This window comes from Amblyomma americanum, chromosome 1 (assembly GCF_052857255.1).
Source record: "Amblyomma americanum isolate KBUSLIRL-KWMA chromosome 1, ASM5285725v1, whole genome shotgun sequence".
In the NCBI taxonomy this organism is placed as follows: Eukaryota; Metazoa; Arthropoda; class Arachnida; order Ixodida; family Ixodidae; genus Amblyomma; species Amblyomma americanum.
In genome coordinates this window covers 304,202,494-304,216,592 of record NC_135497.1, presented here as the reverse complement: position 1 = coordinate 304,216,592, position 14,099 = coordinate 304,202,494, and the positions used below count along the sequence as shown (strand labels likewise).

The 14,099-nt window shown below is 45.7% G+C and overlaps 1 protein-coding gene across 2 annotated transcripts; it reads right to left on the bottom strand.

Moving 5' to 3' along the window:
- Positions 1-305: 305 nt before the first annotated feature.
- On the bottom strand, positions 306-13,937 carry LOC144115307 (kynurenine aminotransferase-like). 2 transcript variants are annotated; one of them, XM_077649642.1, is made up of 8 exons: positions 13,749-13,927; positions 10,865-10,985; positions 9,501-9,577; positions 7,196-7,285; positions 6,554-6,740; positions 2,369-2,439; positions 1,100-1,186; positions 306-456 (listed from the first exon to the last, which is right to left on the bottom strand). In XM_077649642.1, exons 1-8 carry the CDS (start codon positions 13,785-13,787, stop codon positions 367-369), a joined length of 762 nt encoding a protein of 253 aa, XP_077505768.1. In that variant the 5' UTR covers positions 13,788-13,927; the 3' UTR covers positions 306-366. The 2 variants fall into 2 exon arrangements, with proteins under 2 accessions (XP_077505768.1, XP_077505769.1); XM_077649643.1 differs by lacking the exon at positions 1,100-1,186 and having other exon boundaries at positions 13,749-13,937.
- Positions 13,938-14,099: the final 162 nt, after the last annotated feature.

Genomic DNA, 14,099 nt, shown 5'->3' with positions numbered 1-14,099 from the left:
GTGTGTGTGTGTGTGTGTGTGTGTGTGTGTGTGTGTGTGTGTGTGTGTGTGTGTGTGTGTGTGTGTGTGTGTGTGTGTGTGTGTGTGTGTGTGTGTGTGTGTGTGTGTGTGTGTGTGTGTGTGTGTGTGTGTGTGTGTGTGTGTGTGTGTGTGTGTGTGTGTGTGTGTGTGTGTGTGTGTGTGTGTGTGTGTGTGTGTGTGTGTGTGTGTGTGTGTGTGTGTGTGTGTGTGTGTGGCAACCCGTTACCTTGATTGCGAGAATGCTCTTGCATGTAACTGCAAGTCAAGAAAACAGTTCACTAGAGCAAGTTGCCTGTAAATAATTTATTGACCATTAATGACGCATGACTTGGTCAGACCAAATTTTTAGGTTGAAGAACCTCTGCCTGTTGCATTTTTCAACTCTGTTTCCAGTTCCATCAGAATCTCAGCGGCTTGCCGAAGAGTTGAGTCGTCCTTGAAGAACAAAAAAAAGACAACCAAAAACGAATTACTTAACCTAGCTTGACAGAAAAAAAAATTACATAGACCTCATAACGCCACACTAGTTAATTCAAGGTACCCGTTTATCGCATATTTACTAGCCTCGCTCAGCACCTCAAGTGACCTGCGCTCCACCATCGGTTCTCTTCTTCAGAGCGCCGATTTGACCCTATAAAGCTGCAAGGTCCATTTTCAGAAAGCGACCCTTGATAAAAATAAGGCAGTTTCTTCTAATAACGTAACATAATAGCGTTACGTAAAATTCTAAGCACGTAAAATAGAACGTAATAAACTCCCCCCCCCTCATCTGCGTAATTGCGCAGCCTATTTACGCGATAGTACGACATTCACGATGCGGATAGAATTGACTCCAAACAGCAACGCGATAACTTGACTACACTAGCAGAATGACCCTCTCCGAACTTCCATAGGTGACGGGCAATTTAAGTACCGCGCTATACTAAAGAACTCTAAACGGTACCAGAACGCATTAAGGGAAAGAAAGTGGCAGGTCAGGAACAAGCGGAAGGTGAGTCGCGATATTTGAAAACTATCTTAGAATTTCGATCGCTTTCAGGACTGATGCTGCACATAAAGCGGCATTGTCAGAGCTTACCTTGGCAAAGCAAAATCGCACCAAATATTGGGCGAAGGGGCTTTGGCGGTTGCTAAAGTAGGAACTTCCGGGAAAACTCTTCAGTTTCTGAAAAGTTTGCGCATCGCTGCAGTCACTGGATACTTACTTTCGCTGTGCAACAAGAAAAATGTCACAAAGAAAAAACGCATAGAAAATGCCGCTTTATATTTCTTTTTTTTTAGTAAATACACCGTTCTGATACTCGCAGTTTTTTTCTTCTGCACTTAACTGCACGTCAAGTTGTTATTATGACAGTTCCACCACTGAGTTTCACTTGTTCGACACTTGCCGAAACAAATTAAGCAAAGAGCACCTGGACCACGTCGTACCCGCTTCGGTCTTATTTACTGATTATTTCCGCAATTTTCATTTGATCAGGCTGTGAGCCGGCTTAGAATGTCTCAGGAGGCAGTCCAAGAGGTGGGTATTCTGCTTAAGCTTTTTTTTTTTTCAAAGCCAATGCAGGGCAGAGCACATACGACAGTGCACGGGAGAGGCGTTGGTTTCGAGCCCTTGTTCCTTTACCCCTTGCCTTTTGACTCTGGTAGAAGAGCCACGCGAAAAAATCTATAAGCAACGCAGAAAATTTCAGTTTTATGCGACAGCGTAAAGCTCGCGTTCTGCAGAAAATCCGGCAGTTGGCGTTGCGCCGTCGTCGTAGTTGTGACCGAAAAATCCGGATTTGATCGAAAAGGTGGCTGCGTCACATCGAAATGGCGGATTTACAAATAAAAACATTGAAAAGCTGGTGATTAAAAGCTTGCAATAGGACTCAAACAAGATCAAGGATATTTAAGTATATAAAGTAAAATGTAAGTCGTGTGGTATTTCACGTAACAATTGTGATCGTGAAAGAGTAAACAGTGTCTGTGTCTGCGTGGGCAAGAGGAACCGCTGCCGCATCATACCCTTAAAGGAGAAGCTTGAATGTCCCTCCCTCCCTCTCTATCTTGCTCTCTCTCTCCCCCTCCCCGTGTTAAACAGCTCTCCCGCATCGATTATGCGGGCATTGTCGAAAGACGTTATCATCACTGGTAATATTCTCGCAGTGAAGTTGTAAAGGTGATAAAATTGCATCGATATTACTATGACTTCGTGGTACAGATTATTTCGGACCATGCTAAGAGTTCGTTATGAAACACCTGTAGGCCGTTATAAGAGACTGTTTCCGCTGTTTAGCTGTTGCTTATGAAAAAAAATGCAAGGAAAGGCAGGAATGAAGCGAGGAACAAAATCGAGCATAAAAACCTTTGTCCGGTGCAGCCAATCGCTGAACTGCAGATGCTTGGGTTCAGTGGCTTCTAACTTCAGCTTGGAAGCTTCAAGGACAAATACATACAGATTATCAGACATATCTTAAATGCTTTGAGGGAAAACCCCATTGAGCTCAATCAATACACATGGAAAAGCTTTTCTTGATGTCACTCGCCAAGAACGTATCAAGAAACATGTCTAAAACAGCTTCATATATTCATATCACGCTGCTTTATACGGTGTGATTTCTAGTGAGCTGTCGCCATCAACGTCAAAGTGCTCACGGCAAGTTCTTTCACTTACTCAGCTGACGTGAGGCCTTCGGCGAAGATTGATGCCTTATAATAGCTCCATTAAGGGACCCTGAAAGGGGCTCAATAAAGTTGTGGTATGCCTGGTATGTTAAAGCACGTCGCTTCACAAATATTGTCCAGCAAGAATTTTTTAATGCGCTTTGTAGAAGCTAACTTATTTGTTGTGAAAATTTTACATTCCGCGTCTTCGCGTCTTTCCCTCTCCTCTCGCCACTTTTTGCACGCTGGAAGGTCGGCGTTCCTTCGCGGCCCCACCTCCAGGAGTGGAGCTTCCTGACCCGCCGGAGCTACGCGGCTTATTGGCCAAGGCCACGGTAGCTGCCTGACGTCTGAAAGAATCCAACCAATAGCCGCCTCTAAACTTGTATACGCACGTGTGAGCGATGGAGGAGGGTGCGAACATAAAGAAGTGGCCGGGAGGGCTCGCCAACTTTCGTGCATGATTGTGTGTCTTCTGCTGCATGTGGAAGTGTATTATTTTGCTTATGTTTTCATGAGAACACAATGCAGTGATTGAGCAAGTTGATGTGCTCTTCTCGGAAGGTCTTCCAGAGCCCCTTTAGGAGAGATCTGCGCACATGTCACTGGGCCTCTTCGATTATCCACCTTTGGCTGCCCGCTGGTTGCCAGAGCACGGAGCTAGACGTTCGTTTTTTATCGATGATTTACTCCGCCCACTTCCGGTGGCTCCCCAGGACGTGTCCATTTTTCTATGGCTCGGTGGTTTTGGGCTGCCCGCGGGCAGCCAGACTCGTCAGGGCGATTTTGCGCTGGTTGCGCTAGGGCAGCTAACAGACGACAGAGAGGTGGTATGAAAGGGGTGAACGCCATTTTTATATGAAATAGGAGAACCGCGGTGCTTCAGTCTAGTTTCATTCGACCTCTAGCGCGACGCAGGCATTCGTTTCGGCTGGTCCACGGTGCACGTCGTCGATGTCGCCCACAATGGCGTCTTTTGCTGCAGTTCTCGTTTTCCGTTTATTTATTTTGTGTGGTTGTGGGTGTGGGATCGGGCCTCGCCATTCACAAGCACAAATTGTCGCTTCATATTGCGCTCACTTTGGATTCCTAAAGTATTTCGGTCTTCAGGTCTGTGCACCCGATTGATATGCTAATCTGAGAAGTACTACATGCATGCGCTGAGAAGTATGCGAGTCTGAGAAGTACTACATGCAAGCACGGGTCACTATGCATGCAGCACAGTACTTGAGACTTGAGGCATCGGAGGGCAAGGCCGGATTGTATGGTGCCCCTCATTCGAATGCTCGTTCTACACGGCGAAGTTGTACCCTACAGCTTCGATATGCATCTAAATTGGTATTAACGGCACCCGCACTTCCGCGTGAAGAGCGTTCAAGCAGTTGATGTATGTTGTTAAAAATTATATGTGCATACCGGCGGGCGACAGACGAACAAATTGGCGCTATGTTATCCCGATTCATTCTCGCTTTCAACCAAAAGGAAGCAATTCACGAACGTAAAAATCGCGCCGACACCAGCCGAGTCAGTCACGAGGGGCGCCTGCGATCATGGTTTACTGCGCACCTAGTCAACAAACACTCTTTAATCTGAGAATGTGGCGTGCCGTGTGATGAGCAATGCGTGTACAGCTTTTCGCTTAGATGCGGTGTCGAATGAAAGACGTCGTTAGAAAGCGATTGGTGCTCGCATGCTTTTGATGATCGCTCGAAATTGACGTGCACGCTTCACGACAGCACGCAACACTTCGAAGGTCATACGCTCGCGTCGTCATCGCTGATTTATACGAGCGTGAGCTTGATCATGCTCTTTCTGCAGTATACGGCTGCCCTCGATAACTTCACATTGCGTCTCGCCCGCCTTAGCGAGCCTATTTCTACCGTACGCTTGAGCTGCAGAACTCGCTGCAGTAGAAATCATCTGTCTTTATGAGGCTGATGTGGCCTACACGCCTTGCACCTTAATGTTGTGACGGTTGGCTCGGCCAGCAGGCTGGATCTGGTGGCCCCCAGTCACGTGACCATGACGTGACTTTTTGTCGGAAGCGAATTGGCTGGCAGCCAGCTGGCAGCCAACGGGCTTGCCCGAACTTAGTAAGTCGAAGAGGCCTACGTAAACCTCCAGCAATATCTTAATGACGCTACACAATGCCACCTTACGACAGATGGACAGCAGAATAGTATTGTCCGCTAGGCTGCTTGATAAAATCGACTAGGGCCAGACTGCGAAATTTAGGTCGAGGCATGAGTTATCTTCTAAAATTCCCGAATTTCAGTGTGTTCCGTAAAAATGTGATCTCCAGACTTGTAACTACCGATTGCAGGAATGTCCAAGTCGATGAATTTTAGTAAATGATCACAGTTTTGTGGAAATCTGTATTGCTAGAGATGTACCCACCGTCTAGGGAGTGAATGAACAAAGCATTAAAAAAGGTTTTTGGCCTCCAGGGAAGGTAACGAAGGGAATGGAATATAGTTGTGAAGGCTGAATCGGCGAAGCTGTAATAACGTTTTTCCTACAAACATGCATGACTCGGAGAGCACAACAGCACGAAAATAACAATGAGTCAGCCCGCAGCAACTAAAATGTGGCCAGGAAAAAAAATGACCTTCCTATTGCAAGTGGAGTGTCTTTAGAAGTTTCAACAAAGTTGCTCTGGGACTCTGGTGGATTCTCATCAAGTTTTTGGCTCTATCAAAAGAGTAGGCATTACTTTTTAGATCCTGGTAGAAGATGGAGCTTTACCTATAAAGCCAGCACTTCATATAGTGATAACGAGATTTTGAGGACAACGAACATATAGGGGCTGAAAATACACTAGTTTGCTCCAAACAAAATGAATATAAATGAAGCCATACCTCTACGACTACAATGTATTACTATCTGTGCCAAAACTGAAAACTGGCTGCCACAGTTTCTACTTACGAACGACATGCACTTTTTTTAGAGATTCATTGCGAGAGACGCAGATGTGTTGCACGTTAGAACCCACGCTTATGTGTGAGTGAGGCGTGATGAATGCTGACGGGGAAACACAGGAAACTGCAGACTGCAGAATACAAAAATCGAAGTAACGATATTATGTATAGCACACTTCCTGGAGGTTACAGGGTTTGTTTGCATCCGAAGGTCAGTTTTATTCCTCCAACCGCGCAGTGTCCATGGCGCGATCAAGATGGAGGTGTTATAATTACTGGTTCTGTTTCTATTTTTTTAGCAACATTTTCATTTGGTGGAAATCATGTTGTGTTCTGAGTGGCAGTGCTGCTGCTCTCTTCTTTCCTAAGAAAAAGGTTTACAGCCACTGACCAATTCAAAAGCTGATGAAAGACGTTTTAGAGCTCGTAAGGAACCTTGCATCTTTTTTCCTGTTCTTTTTTTGCCTGTAGTGCCGTGCTTCTTTTTTTTGGGGGGGGGGGGTGCAATGCAGGTGCCTTTCGGTGCTTGTTCTCTACTATTCTTTTTTTCGCATTATCTATGCCGGCGGCGATCTTATTTTTATTTCTATTTATTAGCACAGTCTATTTTCTGTTCACTGGAGACGGCAGGTGGTGGGTCCATCTAAGTCGCGCTTTATTTCTGCTTCACTCATGTTTTCAAGTGTAGCTGAAATATTATTTATAGTTACTGCTAGTACTTCTTATATCTGCAACGACAACTACTGCCACTACAACAAGAACAACAGCAATGAAAGGGTGAAGTTTACACACAACTTTTCATTTTGACGTTAAGGAAATGTTCCCCGTCGTTATCCCACTTTGCCAACCATCGCGGTTCGCTTTGCAATTTTTCTCCCTCCATTGCAGGTATCTGTGAGTCCTAGTTGAAGAGGTGCATAAAGAAGTCACAGATAGTTAAGGTGTTAGGCTATAGCTGCGCTTCTCACCTATTCTGGAGAAGTCGCAGACGATGAAGTAACTTCCTTGCGGCACGGTGGCAGTCACGCCCAGAGAGCTGAGATAACCGCAGATGTAGTCCCGTTTCTTCTGCAGCAAGCTCGACAGGCCTTTCCAATATCCCGACTGGTCTGCTGTCCGCTCCATCTCTTTTTCGAGGCCGACAGCTACCGCTTCCTGCCGAATGGGCAGGGTGGAAAAACAGACGACGAAGCGAAATGAACTGGTGCTCTTTGTGATTACAACTGCATAATCTTTAGTCCCTGTCAATGTCACGTTTTCTGCCTGGGAACCATATCGTGAACCTGGGTGGTCAGTGTCACACGGCAGTGCCGGTCATGATCAAGCCGCGATAGCAATTGCAGATGTAGTATTAGATGTAGTAAGTGGTAGTCTTCACAGCATCAACGCTTGCCATAGGTGCACTATAGGTTGTACCGTTGTACACCTCTCCATCACATTTTGACCTGCTGTCACTCAACTATGCGCTCCAAATCAATCCAGACCTTCAGCTGGCCCCGGTTAAAATAAACTTATCCTTGTGTTCCGGTCTTGTTGGCTTCCGAACAGAAATGCTGGAAAGCATAAATGTTTCGCTGCAGCTGGCACAGGAACGGTTCATTTTATCTTACCTGCAGGATAGTGCTGCATGCGTAGACACCGTTATGGTGGACAGACTGCAGCGCCTTCAGAAGATGCTGAGGGCCGTAGGCCCAGCCCACCTGTGTGAACATTTCAGATGTCATGCTTCGATGTTTAAATCTATACTGGACGAAATTGACGCAGCTGTACTGAGTTTTTGATGCAAACGAAAGTTGAACTGCTAAAAGTTATCTGAAGCTAAAGGTATTTTTGTTCGAATGCTGACGTTTTATTCTTGTTATAAGTCTGTTACCTGTGTTATTGTGAATTTAGTCTGATTTTGTGCTGCAGTACTGATATGTTATTTTCTGTATTTTATAACCATCCGCTAACTATGCTGTTATTTCTTTTGTTGTAATGACCTACCGAGAGTGCCGGTGGTCTTCTGAATATGGGACCCTCGTCTGTATACTAATGACCTTTGTAAAAATGTTGGCACTAATAAACGTTTACTACAAAAAAAAAGAGCTTTTGAGGAAAGAAAGGCGCATGAAACATTCTTTTTGCGATTTTGTATCGTACCGATGCAACTCACGGCCGCATCTGGAAACAGCAGATGTTACATCATAACAGCCCAGCTGCTCCCGTGCAATTAAAATCGCTCTGCGCGCGTAGTCGACCTCCGAAATGACGCTTTCAGTGCAGCGAAAGAAAATGACGAGGTATTACCACGTCCGAGACAGACTGTAGGTTGAAGTCCATAGAAGACCTAGCCCGCACCGCGAATGCATCGCGGGTTACGTCCTAGACCGCAACAAAACCATCATTGCGCGTGGCACACCTTCGCATGCGTTCCTGAGAGACGAGAAGCTCCGAAGAATGTGAAAGGGTGCTGCGCAGCCATCACGGCTAAACCGGACGCCTTTGAATAGCGACTTTAACGGAGCTTTTGCTCCGCGTCGATTATGCAGCTAGTGCAGCTGTATTGAGAACTTGGCACGGCGCTCGAAAGACAACGCCTAAAAGCAAACCCTGTTCTGTTAGTCTTAACAAAACACAAAGCAAAGAGGACAAGGTACGCGCTTCAGATAAAGAGGGGAATGGGAAGAGAGGTTAGCACTATTTTCCTACTTTGGCAGCGCTAAGGTATTGCAGTGCACTTGGTCCGGTATAACGTTCCTAGCAGTATATAAATACCGATTTATTATTGCAATTTTTCATTGGCGAAGTTTAGATCCCGGTCTTCAACAGCATGAAAAATTTCGTTTCACGTCCCATTCTCATACATACATGGCGCAGACTAATACTGCTAAGCTGAAAGAATAACAACGCTGCCAGAATGTAAGGTTGGCTACTCATATATAGACTGATGCACTATTGGCGTGGTTAAGCACAATGCTTAGCTTACTGCAATGTGCAGTCCAACGCAGCGTTGAGTTCCGCGCGTTCGCATGGGCCTAATTGCGTGAAGCGCTTTGCTCTCCCTAGTACACTGCAGGGATTACTGGCGCGGTCACGTTCGTGTTTGCATGCGTTAGCGTTTGCTAAAATGCAAGGAGCAGTAGTTTCCTCATGTCTCTTGTGGTGCGAGACAGCAAACGCTAGGGTAATCTCCAAATCGGGTCGGACAACACAAAGCGACGAACGGTCTAATGACTCCTTGGTAGAGCCGTAATAGCTGCCCTTCTCTCTGTACCCCGTGTGCACAGCGCCAGACGTGGCGTTAACGGTTGGTGCTAATGTAGTTCAAGCAAGCGAGAGAAAAGCTCAAGTTGTTGCTGGCCCGGCATGCGAGACCGGTGCGTCCTCTCATATATAGTCTCCTATGACATATAGGAGGCAATGGTCCACTGTCCTCGCTTGCTCGTGGCCGCTAACGGTTCTTAGCGGTGAGCCTTTTTTTATTTCCGTCAATGCAAAAATACTTGATCACGGGAGTCGCATTATTCGCCTCCGTAACGATTTTTGTGGTCAGCAGAACCAGGTTTCATGCCAAAGAGCAATGTGACGACGCTCTTCAGATACAACATCTGGCCACCTCTACGATGAGGGTGTTATGAAGTCACGTTCTGCGCCTCGCGTTTTACAAGACGGCTTGGCGTGCCTCATAAAAAGTGAAAAGCAAAACCATCCACTAAAAGATACGCTAAGTTACGACTACATCTAGTTGTAATCGCACATTAAGGGTTAATTCTTGGCTTTGCCTTCAAATTTTCAAACTTTGCTTCATTACCCCTTTAAGCATTTTCGACACGACATCGTATTGCTTGATATATATTCAGTTTAATCACCCGAGCCCCATAGATTTTTGCCCGTGCTTTTATGAAACGAGAAGACGATAGGAAATGGTCTGACCCTCCAGCCAGTAATGCTGAATGCTTTTCCAGCGCTTCCAATGGTGATTGTCCTTTCCCACATGTCAGGAAGTGTGTCTGAAACAAAAATGAGAATTTGAAGAATTGTTTACGTCACAAAAATGCAATATTTTGTCGCTGAGCGGAACACTAAAGCAAGAGGTGCTTCCTTATGAGATTCTCGGACAACCCGTAGACAGTTATAACCCGGTAACTTCATCATGGAAATCATAGCGTGCCTTGCTGACGTGCGACATGGAAGCGAGAGTGCAAAAAATATTGTACATTACGCGAAGGATCATGTCTTGGAAGCGTTACATTAAAGTTTTTAGACACGTGAAATCTTGAATAAAACTTCAATACCAAAGCTATCATTGACTATATAAACGGTATGGCACCATTATAGCACGCGTGAAGGCATGTAGTGGTGTTAAACACGCAAGTTGCAGAAAACTGTTAGTCCTAGTAAGCAACACATAAATTTAGCGCGGCGGAAGAACGAAACAACTATAGCTATCGATTCTAGCTTCGATAATTAAAACACATTACCTAACTTGCGCATAAGGTGCCAGATGCGTATTTTTGCTTCGAAGCTAAATCTTAGATGGGGACCATGAGGCAACATTCGCATCTGAACTCGAAATGTGCTGACCTCTGAACTGTGGAGTTTCAGATGTATATTACTTTAGCAGTGCAATGAAATAATCACACAGGCAAACTGCGGTGTGGAAAGTAGGAATAAATCAACTAATCCACTCAGAATACTTCGCCTCCTCGACATCATGCAGCAGGTATTTGGAGGTTCGAGTTGTCATCAAGTAATAATGAAACGAAATCAAACAGCGCATTTCAGTCTAGACAGGTTCATGGTTGGCTGGCAGCCGTGTGGTAGCCATGTACTGACTTCAACGGCACTCTATCATCGACTAGATAGCTAGCCTTCTAACAGCGACCATGTTTCACGTGGCACCTGGGGTCTCAATGAATGCTAGCAACCGACAGGTATAAAGAGAAGTGCAGCTGGCAAAATCTCTCAGTGCATTCGCATGTGCGCACGCAAAATCCCATATGGCAACAGATGGGCAGGATATCCGCTGCCGTCGCTCCGTAGGCAGGCCACTGCACGTGACGTGCTTTTTAATCTCATTCCCGGCATTTGCTTGTTGCCGTTTCTCCTACTCCCCGTGTCGATAGGGCAAACAAAGTTACTCACAATTTCTTAAGATTAAAATAAAACCTAGCATTTCGTATGCGCTTCGTTTGTACAACACTTGGGCTGTGCCTGCTTCGCGTTACTAAAATCGTCATCTTGCTGAGTATTTGTGGGCTCACAGCGGCGGGAAACAGTTCCGTACGCAAACTTACTCATTCTTACGTGCTTGACGCCTTCGTAAATGATCCATTCGTAAACTTCATCCATTACGCATATAACGTCGTGCGCTCGGCATAGCTGGGCAACCATCTCCAGCTCTTCCCGGGAGTAGACCTGCCAATTTGAGGACATGAAATAATCATAAACCACTATGAGTGACTGCTTTATGTCTACGTGGGAGGAACCTTCAAGCTTCAAGAGAAAAAAAATAAAAATGTAAACGGACTGGCGTGAAGATGTCGTAGCTTTTCACAGACCTTGGTTTAAAGGCAAGACGTAAGGCACTACACTCACGCAATAGAATCATTTATTCTATGTGCTCGTAAAATGGGCACGAGCCGGCTGGATGTACTTTTTTTCGCCATGTGTGAATGCAGCTGTGTAATACATAACTGTCACTCACACATCCGATGCAGAACGACCTCGGTTAGATAGATGACTGCTGTATTTTGGTCTTTTTAACTGTTTATTCCAAGTCCCCACTACACACACATACACATTTATATATATCTGCAGATTGTTTTAAGGAAGCTGGACGAGAATTTTTTTAAAGTAGGACTTCTCAGGTATAAAGATCACTTCTGCAGATAGCTTCTGCACGCAATAGTGTCGGTGGACACTTAAAAATGGTGAATGATTTTCACAAGTAGACCGGCTAATATTATTCTAATAGTGAATGTTTTAACTATTGAATCTATAATCTGAAAAACGAAGCGGCAAACGCCCCTCAAAGAAGCCCCTCCAACCAATGGGGTTGACCGATTCTCCCCTTTTCCCTCTTGACCGATGCCCTTGTACCTGCTAGCGTGAAATCGCAGGAAGTGGCAGACGAATGCCGAATAACAACGGCTTAATCGGGTTAACCGCGGCGTAACGAAAACCGGTCACCGCCATTGGCATGAGGGCCTCCTTTGAGGGGTATCTGCAGATGCGTTCTTGAGTTGTACCCGACTGCAGGCGAATGGTTGAAGTGAGATCCTTAGGTGCTCGTTAATAAGAGCCCTGTTTTTAGAATTTTGAGAACGCCATTGCTCTCGGCACAGTAGCTCATCAAATTCTGGTCGTCACGGGCTCGTTTCAAAGACCGCGCGAACTTGTTGCTCGCGCTGCAACGCTCACCACCTTACGTCACTCCGTGGTGCATATGCCACTCGATCTTTATCCTGTCCACGTTGCGCTGCTCACAGCTGATGCATATAAAATGTTTACCCAGAAACACGTCGAACGACAAGCTGGCAGAACTGGGGCCGCACAACACGTTACACGAGTTAAGCAGGGCACAAGTCATGTCACAGAAACAAAGGCTAAGGAACTCGGCAACAGGGAGGGCCCTCCTAAGAAGGCTGAACTATAAGGGGGTCCTGGACATAGAGGTTAGATCGACAAACATCCCAGACGAAATACGTCGAACCTACAAGGTTTTCCCCATACCCAGGAATATGGATCCAAATCTACACGCAGCCAGAAGACAGGCAAGGGCTTAATATGTAGAGGCGAAGAGAGCCACACAAGATCAGGTAGTGTTCACTGACCCCACTCTGTACCCGTGGACTCGTAGCAAAAGCATCAAGAAAACGGTATCGGTTGTCACAACAAAGGAGGGTGGCCTCATCAGCGGCGCATCCACGACAGATGGGACGATAACTGAGGCAGAGGAGATCGCCGTAGCTCTAGCGGCAGCCGAGGGCTATCGCACCAACAAATCTCTCACAATCATAACAGATTCCAAAGAAGCGTGCAGACGCTACATGGTAGGAAGAATGAACAAGAAATCACTAAGGATTCTCTTGAAAACGCAGCGAACCAACGAAAAGATCCAACATAGGATCTACTGGGTACCAGGACACGCCGGAGTCGAAGGCAATCTGAAGGCGCACAAGCTAGCTTGCGAGCTTACTATCCAAGCTGGTGCGTCAAACGCCTCGGACGGCCCGGAGATAACGGTAGAGCTCACGACCGCAGCTATCCTCAATCTCATCAAAGGCAGAAGACGCAAATATCCCCAGCCACATCCTCTGCTAACACAATATGAAGCGACATGTTCGAGAAGACTCCAAGCAGGAGCCTTCCACAACCTTCACATTCTACATAAGATGTATCCGGCCGGAGCAGTATAGGGATACATGTCCGTGGCGTGGGGCAACCCCCACGCTGTATCATATCACATGGGAATGCATACACAATGTAGCTTTCCGAGGTAACAAAGAACCAAATGCGGAGCAGTGGGAGGACAGGCTAACCAGCAGCCAGCTCAAGGTCCAAAGAGACCTAGTGAGCCACGCATGCCGGATGGCCAGGGACAGTGGTGCCTTGCACTAGGGGCGCCAACCATGCTCAGCCTGGAAGACAAGCAGCAAGACTCCTTTATTAGAGCAATAAAGTTTATTCACTCACTCACTTCCTTAGCGCTTTCAACTTTGCTATGCTCTCTCTCTCTCTCTCTCTCTCTCTCTCTCTCTATATATATATATATATATATATATATATATATATATATATATATATATATATATATATATATATATATATATATATATATATATATATATATATATATATATATATATATATATATATATATATATATATATATATGTAGACAGCACGCAAAAACATTCTCGTGTACTTTCCTCGGTTTCACTGAGGGCTGATTTCCTTGCCGCACACACACACACACACACACACACACACACACACACACACACACACACACACACACACACACACACACACACACACACACACACACACACACACACACACACACACACACACACACACACACACACACACACACACATACACGCGCACACGCACACACGCACGCGCGCGTTGCACGCGTTGCACGCGTTGCCCGAAACGTGCGGTCTAACTTGCCTTCCCTAGTGGATTTTGTGGAGTGTTGAGAAGAATCATCTTGGTTTTGGAGTTGAACTTTGAAGCCAGCTCGACCGGATCAAGAACCCAGTCCGCACTAGATATGAGTCCCTGGTTTTTATTCTGGGAGGAAACGAAGGTAAAAGATGGTCAATAGGAGGTTAGGAAGTCGGACAGTGTAAATCAGCTGCCTCACTGGGTATCATTCAAATTATCCTTAACCGGCAATAGAAAAAACAACAAAAAGAAAGAGGGTTTTTTGTGCAAGGAGAAAAACAGGCCAATTTTGAATTTTAGCAGAAAAGTCCTGGATGAAAGGTTGCTATTTTTTCTTTATTGTCTATTTGGCAG